At 41.6% G+C, this 10,645-nt stretch overlaps 1 protein-coding gene across 1 annotated transcript; it reads right to left on the bottom strand.

Moving 5' to 3' along the window:
- Window positions 1-370: 370 nt before the first annotated feature.
- LOC141198764 (uncharacterized) lies at window positions 371-5,977 on the bottom strand. The gene is made up of 3 exons (XM_073663157.1): window positions 5,547-5,977; window positions 4,931-5,377; window positions 371-397 (listed from the first exon to the last, which is right to left on the bottom strand). The coding sequence occupies exons 1-3, from the start codon at window positions 5,955-5,957 to the stop codon at window positions 371-373; spliced, it is 885 nt and encodes a 294-aa protein (XP_073519258.1). The 5' UTR covers window positions 5,958-5,977.
- Window positions 5,978-10,645: the final 4,668 nt, after the last annotated feature.

The following is a 10,645-nucleotide window of genomic DNA, read 5'->3' as shown; positions in this document are numbered from 1 at the left end:
TACATACTTACTACTCCAGAATGGGGGAGACTGCTATGGGGTCCGCTGGCTCACGGGCCCCCTACGGCCACGGGCCCCATAGCAGTTATGTGGCCTGCCACCAATGGTGGTACGCCACTGTTGTACTCGTATGTATACATCCATATACACATCCATATACACATACATATTCAGATACATAAAAATCTACACCCATATCCACACTTATATACAGATAACCAGATATACACACACATACTCACAGACACAGAAGTATGCATACCTACATAAAAATATAGATACATATTTCTACATAAAACCACCTAAACACCAGTATTCCTGTGTGACCGTCACAATAGAGACACTGCTGCGTTCTACAGACGTCGCATTATCAATACAGCGTCTCTAGTCCGACACGCTAATAATTCAAGTCACAATAGGGTTCTCTAATAAACCGCGGGTTTATTGGCGACGTTCATGCGTCGTGGGCGTGGTTACCGACGTTCATGCGTCGTGGGCGGGTCTAACGACGTAGTTGCGGCCTAGCTTATTAAGAGCATTATGGCATCCAGGGTCAGGGCATCTCCTTGGGGTGATGCTGAGGTGTGCTACCTTGTGGAGCACCTGGATGCACTTGATTATGAGTGCCATGTGCACTCTGAGCATCCAGTGCTCCATAAACAGGCGGTGCTGCAGAGGATCGGTCGGGGCCTGGTCCGGAGATTTGGGGTGCAGCGCTCTGCTACCCAAATCCGTAAAAAGCTGGCGGACCTGAAATATAGGTCTGCCGACCGAATCGTCAGCATCCGGTCACGGACCCTGCCCCGCCGTGGTGAGTGGTTTTAAAATATGTTAACACAATATATGGCAGCACATTAGTTACAACTGCAATCACCTTAGGTATCTAATGTTATTTGTTTTCCAGCGCCTGCAGCCCCAGAGCCCCCAAGGGAGTCACCTCCAGCCCTGGAGCCCCAGCAGCATTCCTCTACCAGCTCGCCAGCATCACTCCGTGATATAGGTGCAGCTTCATCTTTCGGTAATGCTTTGACATAAAATACGGTCCATACAACTTGGAAAGTATAGGGCTGTCATGTACTATTAAGTGTTGTGTCTTTCTCTAGCCGGTGGTGCCAGGGGATCCGGGTGGTCCTTAAGCTCGTCATCATCCGAGCAACCTGAAAACCGTAAGTGTTAAATACCAAACATGTACCTGATAGGCTGTGTGCCCACGATGCGTTTTTTAAGGTGTTTCTGCAGCGTTTTTGCTGCTGTGGAAACGCATTAAAAGCGCATGGTAGAAGGTCTGCCATGTTCCCCAATGATAATCCGCATGTGCTGTGCACATGCTGCGGAAATTTCCGCTGCACATTATCATTGCGGAAAAAAACGCAGCACTACCAATTATTTTGCATAAGGTGGTTTTTTTGCGCCGCCATTGACTTGCATTATAATGCGCCAATTCCGCAATACTGCATCTGTACTTGCGTAATTAGCGCGTTCTAATGTGCAGATGGTACCCGGGAGTGGTGCATCGTGGGCACATAGCCTTAATTTGATGAATGTACAGAATTATTGGACTTTTAAGTTTAACTATTACCTCCGTAGAAATCCCAACACTACAAGATCTCCTGGCGTCACAACGGAGACTGAGTGAAGAGATCCACCAGCACGGAGTGATGCTGGCAAGATTTGTGGCAGCCCATGACCGTCACGGCAGCCAATAACTTATTTTTTGTTATGTAGTTGATATTATTTGGTTGGTTATATTTTTTATATTTTTATAAAAAAAAATTAGTTTATATCCACTATTGTCTACACTTTGTTACATCTAATCCTATCCTGTGTGATACTGCCTGACGGGTTGTGTATCTAATCCTATCCTGTGTGATACTGCCTGACGGGTTGTGTATCTAATCCTATCCTGTATGATACTGCCTAAAGGGTTGTGTATCTAATCCTATCCTGTGTGATAATGCCTAAAGAGTTGTGTATCTAATCCTATCCTGTGTGATACTGCCTGACGGGTTGTGTATCTAATCCTATCCTGTGTGATACTGCCTAAAGAGTTGTGTATCTAATCCTATCCTGTGTGATACTGCCTGACGGGTTGTGTATCTAATCCTATCCTGTATGATACTGCCTAAAGGGTTGTGTATCTAATCCTATCCTGTGTGATACTGCCTAAAGAGTTGTGTATCTAATCCTATCCTGTGTGATACTGCCTGACGGGTTGTGTATCTAATCCTATCCTGTGTGATACTGCCTAAAGGGTTGTGTATCTAATCCTATCCTGTGTGATACTGCCTGACGGGTTGTGTATCTAATCCTATCCTGTATGATACTGCCTAAAGGGTTGTGTATCTAATCCTATCCTGTGTGATACTGCCTGACGGGTTGTGTATCTAATCCTATCCTGTATGATACTGCCTAAAGGGTTGTGTATCTAATCCTATCCTGTGTGATACTGCCTAAAGAGTTGTGTATCTAATCCTATCCTGTGTGATACTGCCTGACGGGTTGTGTATCTAATCCTATCCTGTGTGATACTGCCTAAAGGGTTGTGTATCTAATCCTATCCTGTGTGATACTGCCTGACGGGTTGTGTATCTAATCCTATCCTGTATGATACTGCCTAAAGGGTTGTGTATCTAATCCTATCCTGTGTGATACTGCCTAAAGAGTTGTGTATCTAATCCTATCCTGTGTGATACTGCCTGACGGGTTGTGTATCTAATCCTATCCTGTGTGATACTGCCTAAAGGGTTGTGTATCTAATCCTATCCTGTGTGATACTGCCTGACGGGTTGTGTATCTAATCCTATCCTGTGTGATACTGCCTGACGGGTTGTGTATCTAATCCTATCCTGTATGATACTGCCTAAAGGGTTGTGTATCTAATCCTATCCTGTGTGATACTGCCTAAAGAGTTGTGTATCTAATCCTATCCTGTGTGATACTGCCTGACGGGTTGTGTATCTAATCCTATCCTGTGTGATACTGCCTAAAGGGTTGTGTATCTAATCCTATCCTGTGTGATACTGCCTAAAGGGTTGTGTATCTAATCCTATCCTGTGTGATACTGCCTAAAGGGTTGTGTATCTAATCCTATCCTGTGTGATACTGCCTAAAGGGTTGTGTATCTAATCCTATCCTGTGTGATACTGCCTGACGGGTTGTGTATCTAATCCTATCCTGTATGATACTGCCTAAAGGGTTGTGTATCTAATCCTATCCTGTGTGATACTGCCTAAAGAGTTGTGTATCTAATCCTATCCTGTGTGATACTGCCTGACGGGTTGTGTATCTAATCCTATCCTGTGTGATACTGCCTAAAGGGTTGTGTATCTAATCCTATCCTGTGTGATACTGCCTAAAGAGTTGTGTATCTAATCCTATCCTGTGTGATACTGCCTGACGTGTTGTGTATCTAATCCTATCCTGTGTGATACTGCCTGACGTGTTGTGTATCTAATCCTATCCTGTGTGATACTGCCTGACGGGTTGTGTATCTAATCCTATCCTGTGTGATACTGCCTAAAGGGTTGTGTATCTAATCCTATCCTGTGTGATACTGCCTGACGGGTTGTGTATCTAATCCTATCCTGTGTGATACTGCCTAAAACAAGCAGTGCAGGGGCAGTAAAGCCCACTCCAAAGTCGGCTTTCACACCCTCCTGCTTATTGATGTTATCAGCTGAAGTTGTGTAGGGGCAGGAAAGCCGTCTGAAGTCGGCTTTAATAGCCGCCTGCAAATTGATGTTATCAGCTGAAGTTGTGTGGGGGCATGAAAGCCGTCTGAAGTCGGCTTTAATAGCTGTCTACTAATTGATGTTATCAGCTGAAGTAGTGTAGGGGCAGGAAAGCCGTCTGAAGTCGGCTTTCATTGCCGCCTACTTATTGATATTATCAGCTGAAGTTGTGTGGGGGCAGGAAAGCCGTCTGAAGTCAGCTTTAATAGCTGTCTACTAATTGATGTTATCAGCTGAAGTAGTGTAGGGGCAGGAAAGCCGTCTGAAGTCGGCTTTCATTGCCGCCTACTTATTGATATTATTAGCTGAAGTTGTGTGGGGGCAGGAAAGCCGTCTGAAGTCGGCTTTCACAGATGCCAGCTAATTCAAGAAGAAGAGAGAAGAGGAAAGAATAGGAACATAGTATGAAAACTATAAGGAAGACCTAACATGTTGATCCAGAGGAAGGCAAAAAAAAACCATGCTCCGTTTTGGGAAAAAAAATTCCTTCCTCACTCCACATACGGCAATCAGACTAGTTCCCTGGATCAACGCCCTATCAAGAATCTAGTATATACAACCTATAATCTGAGTCAGACTCATAGTGCATGGTATGGCAGATCATTGCCATACCGTGCACCATGACTATGACCCCAAAGACTAAAAGAAGGGAAGTAGGAAGAGGAGGGGAAGAAAACCAGCTGTGAAGAAGACCAGAGGACACAGGGAAAAGACAGAAGACAGGTGATAAAGCCTGGAGCCGGAGGAGGAGAAGGGGAGGAGGTGATCACCAGCGGAGAGCAGGGATGGGAATAGACGGTAGAGAATGGAGGGGAGGGAACGGAGATTGGGAAGGGATCGGAGGGCAGGGGTGAGGGGTCCCACCCTCGGGAAGAGGTAAAGCAGAAAATAAGGCAACCAAAAAACATTTTTATTTCAATCAGGGTGAGATCAGAGGGCAGGGGTAAAGTTAAAAAAGAGGACAATAAACCTTGTTTTTATAAACAAACAAAAATATAAACAATTTTAACAATTTAAATAAGTATTAAATTAACAATATTTACAAAATGATAAAAAAAAATTGAAATGAAACATCACTACAGTTCTTCATATCGATTACCTGTATTTGTGTATCCGTGCCTGGGGGAAACTAAAGAATCAGAACACATGGGATACTGTGGGGGGGGGGCAAGGCTTTGTGGACGCCGGATCCTCTGCACTGGTGTGCTGTGAAGTGGGTCCTGCCTATGGGTCCAAGAATGTTGTTGAAAATGGCCAGGGTCAATCAGAGTATGTACAGTAGACGTTTCATTAAGTTCACCGGCTGCCGCTTTATTTAAAGTCTCAAACATGACCCTTTCTGCATGCGCCCTCTGTCGGTCATCCAGCCTCTGTAGTCTCTCGCCAGCATATGTTGCAAAGCTGTCCCGCTTGGCCTGGGTCTGCAGAAGTAGAATCTTGTTCGCCAGAGATACTAGATCTGGCGATGGCGGCAAGCTGGCCTTTCTTTTCCTTGATTTTCTCTGTCGCCGAGGCACAAGGTCTTCACTTGTAGAGGCCATAGGGTCTTCATTCACCGATGCCATAGGTTCCTCATTCCTTGACATAACACTCGCCTCCTCCATACCACGTTCCGTAGCCGAGATGTCGTCATCTTGCCAATGGTGCTGTGGGAACACAAAAATAAAGTTAAGATTTGGTTACAACATCCAGCAGGTATGTTATGACCAGCATGGGTACACGTGCACTAAAAAACAAATATGAGGGGCGGCTAAACTATGGCATGTACATTGAAAGTATAAATGCTATTTACAGGGAAGCAAAGAAGGTACTTACATCTTCAACAGGGGAGTCAGTCCGTATGTCGGGGTCTTCTTCCGGGGTCTGCCGTATCGTACACACCATTCGCCGAGGTAGCTCCTGGTCACGGGTGAAGGCAAGCAAATCATAATACCATAATGTCGGCACATAAACCTCATCTGTGCCGGTACCTGACTTCTTTGATTTCTCCACCCGGTTGAGTTCTTTCTTATATACGGTACGTAGACCCTGGATCTTTCTCTTCACCAGCTCTTCATCCACCTTCTCGTTGGGGCCATGCCTTTTAAAGAGGGAAATCAATTGCTGGTAGGCCTCCCTCTTTTTCTCTCTATTGCAGTAGTCTGTTGATTTTATTTGCCAAAGGCACGGCAGGGAGCGGTAGAGGTCAATCATTTCCCTCACAAACTCTTCACTTTTGAAAGCCATCTGAAAAGGATAGCAATACAGTGAGCATACATGAAAGATTTTCAAACAAAGTAAAAAGTACTACACACCATTTGCTGACTAAAAATGGCCTCCAATATATAACCAAATATATACTTATTGAGTGTGATAAAAATCCACTAAAATAACTTACCGTGGAAACAAAGCAATACAGTGCCTGAAAAACCCAAAAGTCAATGTTCAGTCACAGCTGAAGAAAATCCACAAATGAATGGAATCACAGCAGTAGAACGCAACTAGGATCCAAAAATCAGGACGCTGACAAGGCTTCAACAAATCCCAGATGGACGAAACTTGCCCGGAGAACACTGCTACGATCCGAAAGCAAAGCGCAGATAAGAACAATGGGGGCGGAATTGCCCCAACGTCGCCTTTTAAAAAAAAACCCCGGCCAATCAGAACGCAGTAGCGTCCACCAATCGAAGATGAGTGGGCGCGGAAAGGTAATTTTATGTACGCCTTTCTGTCACAGTACAGTCCCTCAAAGTGTGTATCGTTGAGTGTGGATCGTTGAAATAGCTGCTGTGTGACAGCGTCCCAGCGACCAACGAGATCGTTAGTTAGATCGCTGGGGCGGCCGAAATCGTTGGCAAGTTATACATGTTTGACGGCTCCCGAACGATCTCTTCAGCGATCTCAAAACTGTGACGTAGTAACGATCTCGCTAGCGATCTCGTTATGTGTGACAGGGCCTTAAGTCCAAAAAAAAATTTTTTTCAACTTTTTTCAATTTTACCCCCGTGGGATATATATTCTACCCACACACATTTGGAACTCTCCTGGGGTACCCTCACACATATTATTCCCTCATTTAGTGGATATTTTCAGAAAAAAAGTGAAATTTTCAAAAATCCAGAGAATTGGCTGAAAACGACTAAATATCAAGGACTCATTGGGTGAATCGCTCTGGAACTGAAATCGGAACGCTCACTGACATTTGCCCTATCTGAAAGTCTGATAAACGCCGGAAAAATGACTAAGTCCAAAAAAAAAATTTTTTCAACTTTCTTTAATTTTACCCCCGTGGGACATATATTCTACCCACACACATTTGGAACTCTCATGGGGTACCCTCAAACATATTATTCCCTCATTTAGTGGATATTTTCACAAAAAAAGTGAAATTTTCAAAAATCCAGAAAATTGGCTGAAAACGACTAAATATCAAGGACTCATTGGGCGAATCGCTCTGGAACTGAAATCGGAATGCTCACTGACATTTGCCCTATCTGAAAGTCTGATAAACGCCGGAAAAATGACTAAGTCCAGAAAAAAAATTTTTCAACTTTTTTCAATTTTACCCCCGTGGGATATCTATTCTACCCACACACATTTGGAACTCTCCTGGGGTACCCTCACACATATTATTCCCTCATTTAGTGGATATTTTCACAAAAAAGTGAAATTTTCAAAAATCCAAAATATTGGCTGAAAACGACTACATATCAAGGACTCATTCGGCTAATCGCTCTGGAACTGAAATGGGAATGCTCACTGACATTTGCGCTATCTGAAAATCTGATAAACGACGGAAAAGTGACTAAGTCCAAAAAAAATTTTTTTTCAACTTTCTTCAATTTTACCCCCGTGGGATATATATTCTACCCACACACATTTGGAACTCTTATGGGGTTCCCTCAAACATATTATTCCCTCATTTAGTGGATATTTTCACAAAAAAGTGAAATTTTCAAAAATCCAGAAAATTGGCTGAAAACGACTAAATATCAAGGACTCATTGGGCGAATCGCTCTGGAACTGAAATTGGAATACTCACTGACATTTTCCCTATCTGAAAGTCTGATAAACGCCGGAAAAATGACTAAGTCCAAAAAAAAATTTTTTTTAACTTTTTTCAATTTTACCCCCGTGGGATATATATTCTACCCACACACATTTGGAACTCTCCTGGGGTATCCTCACACATATTATTCCCTCATTTAGTGGATATTTTCACAAAAAAGTGAAATTTTCAAAAATCAAAAATATTGGCTGAAAACGACTAAATATCAAGGAGTCATTGGGCAAATCGCTCTGGAACTGAAATCGGAATGCTCACTGACATTTCCCCTATCTGAAAGTCTGATAAACGCCGGAAAAATGACTAAGTCCAAAAAAAAAATATTTTTAACTTTTTTCAATTTTTCCCTCGTGGGATATATATTCTACCCACACACATTTGGAACTCTCCTGGGGTATCCTCACACATATTATTCCCTCATTTAGTGGATATTTTCACAAAAAAGTGAAATTTTCAAAAATCAAAAATATTGGCTGAAAACGACTAAATATCAAGGACTCATTGGGCGAATCGCTCTGCAACTGAAATCGGAATGCTCACTGACATTTGCCCTATCTGGAAGTGTGATTAACGCCGGAAAAATGACTAAGTAAAAAAAAAAATTTTTTTCAACTTTTTTCAATTTTACCCCTGTGGGATATATATTCTACCCACACACATTTGGAACTCTCCTGGGGTACCCTCACACATATTATTCCCTCATTTAGTGGATATTTTCACAAAAAAAGTGAAATTTTCAATAATCCAGAAAATTGGCTGAAAATGACTAAATATCAAGGACTCATTGTGCGAATAGCTCTGGAACTGAAATCGGAACGCTCACTGACATTTGCCCTATCTGAAAGTCTGATTAATGCCGGAAAAATGACTAAGTCCAAAAAAAAAATTTTTTCTACTTTTTTCAATTTTACCCCCATGGGATATATATTCTACCCACACACATTTGGAACTCTCCTGGTGTACCCTCACACATATTATTCCCTCATTTAGTGGATATTTTCACAAAAAAGTAAAATTTTCAAAAATCCAAAATATTGGCTGAAAACGACTAAATATGAAGGACTCATTGGGCTAATCGCTCTGGAACTGAAATGGGAATGCTCACTGACATTTGCCCTATCTGAAAGTCTGATAAACAATGGAAAAGTGACTAAGTCCAAAAAAAATTTTTTTTCAACTTTCTTCAATTTTACCCCCGTGGGATATGTATTCTACCCACACACATTTGGAACTCTCATGGGGTACCCTCAAACATATTATTCCCTCATTTAGTGGATATTTTCACAAAAAAGTGAAATTTTCAAAAATCCAGAAAATTGACTGAAAACGATTAAATATCAAGGACTCATTCGGCGAATCGCTCTGGAACTGAAATTGGAATGCTCACTGACATTTGCCCTATCTGAAAGTCTGATAAACGACGGAAAAGTGACTAAGTACAAAAAAAAATTTTTTTCAACTTTCTTCAATTTTACCCCCGTGGGATATATATTCTACCCACACACATTTGGAACTCTCCTGGGGTCCCCTCACACATATTATTCCCTCATTTAGTGGATATTTTCACAAAAAAGTGAAATTTTCAAAAATCCAAAATATTGGCTGAAAACGACTAAATAGCAAGGATTCATTGGGCGAATCGCTCTGGAACTGAAATCGGAATGCTCACTGACATTTCCCCTATCTGAAAGTCTGATAAACGCCGGAAAAATGACTAAGTCCAAAAAAAAATTTTTTTAAACTTTTTTCAATTTTACCCCCGTGGGATATATATTCTACCCACACACATTTGGAACTCTTCTGGGGTACTCTCACACATATTATTCCCTCATTTAGTGGATATTTTCACAAAAAAGTGAAATTTTCAAAAATCCAAAATATTGGCTGAAAACGACTAAATATCAAGGACTCATTGGGCGAATCGCTCTGGAATTGAAATCGGAGCGCTCACTGATATTTCCTCTATCTGAAAGTCTGATAAACGCCGGAAAAATGACTAAGTCCAAAAAAAAAATTTTTAAACTTTTTTCAATTTTACCCCCGTGGGATATATATTCTACCCACACACATTTGGAACTCCCCTGGGGTACCCTCACACATATTATTCCCTCATTTAGTGGATATTTTCACAAAAAAGTGAAATTTTCAAAAATCCAAAATATTGGCTGAAAACGACTAAATATCAAGGACTCATTGGGCGAATCGCTCTGGAACTGAAATCGGAACGCTCACTGACATTTCCCCTATCTGAAAGTCTGATAAACGCCGGAAAAATGACTAAGTCCCCCAAAACAATTTTTTCAACTTTTTTCAATTTTACTCCCGTGGGATATATATTCTACCCACACACATTTGGAACTCTCCTGGCGTATCCTCACACATATTAATCCCTCATTTAGTGGATATTTTCACAAAAAAGTGAAATTTTCAAAAATCCAAAATATTGGCTGAAAACGACTAAATAGCAAGGACTCATTGGGCGAATCGCTCTGGAACTGAAATCGGAATGCTCACTGACATTTCCCCTATCTGAAAGTCTGATAAACGCCGGAAAAATGACAGTCCAAAAAAAAATTTTTTTAAACTTTTTTCAATTTTACCCTCGTGGGATATATATTCTACCCACACACATTTGGAACTCTTCTGGGGTACCCTCACACATATTACTCCCTCATTTAGTGGATATTTTCACAAAAAAGTGAAATTTTCAAAAATCCAAAATATTGGCTGAAAACGACTAAATATCAAGGGCTCATTGGGCGAATCGCTCTGGAATTGAAATCGGAGCGCTCACTGACATTTCCTCTATCTGAAAGTCTGATAAACGCCGGAAAAATGACTAAGTCCAAAAAAAAAATTTTTAAACTTT

This window comes from Phyllobates terribilis, unplaced genomic scaffold (genome assembly GCF_046119375.1).
Source record: "Phyllobates terribilis strain yellow unplaced genomic scaffold, ASM4611937v1 Scaffold_106__1_contigs__length_5700502, whole genome shotgun sequence".
NCBI classification, from domain to species: Eukaryota; Metazoa; Chordata; class Amphibia; order Anura; family Dendrobatidae; genus Phyllobates; species Phyllobates terribilis.
Note: the sequence above shows the minus strand (reverse complement) of the source record. Positions and strands in the feature narration are given on the sequence as shown.

Coding starts and splice junctions, on each gene's coding strand:
- LOC141198764 (XM_073663157.1), bottom strand. CDS start 5,957: ATGGCTTTCAAAAGTGAAGAGTTTGTGAGGGAAATGATTGACCTCTAC. Junction 5,378..5,546: donor CTGACTCCCCTGTTGAAGAT/GTAAGTACCTTC, acceptor GTGTTCCCACAG/CACCATTGGCAAGATGACGA. Junction 398..4,930: donor ACCCACTTCACAGCACACCA/GTGCAGAGGATC, acceptor TTGAATTATTAG/CGTGTCGGACTAGAGACGCT.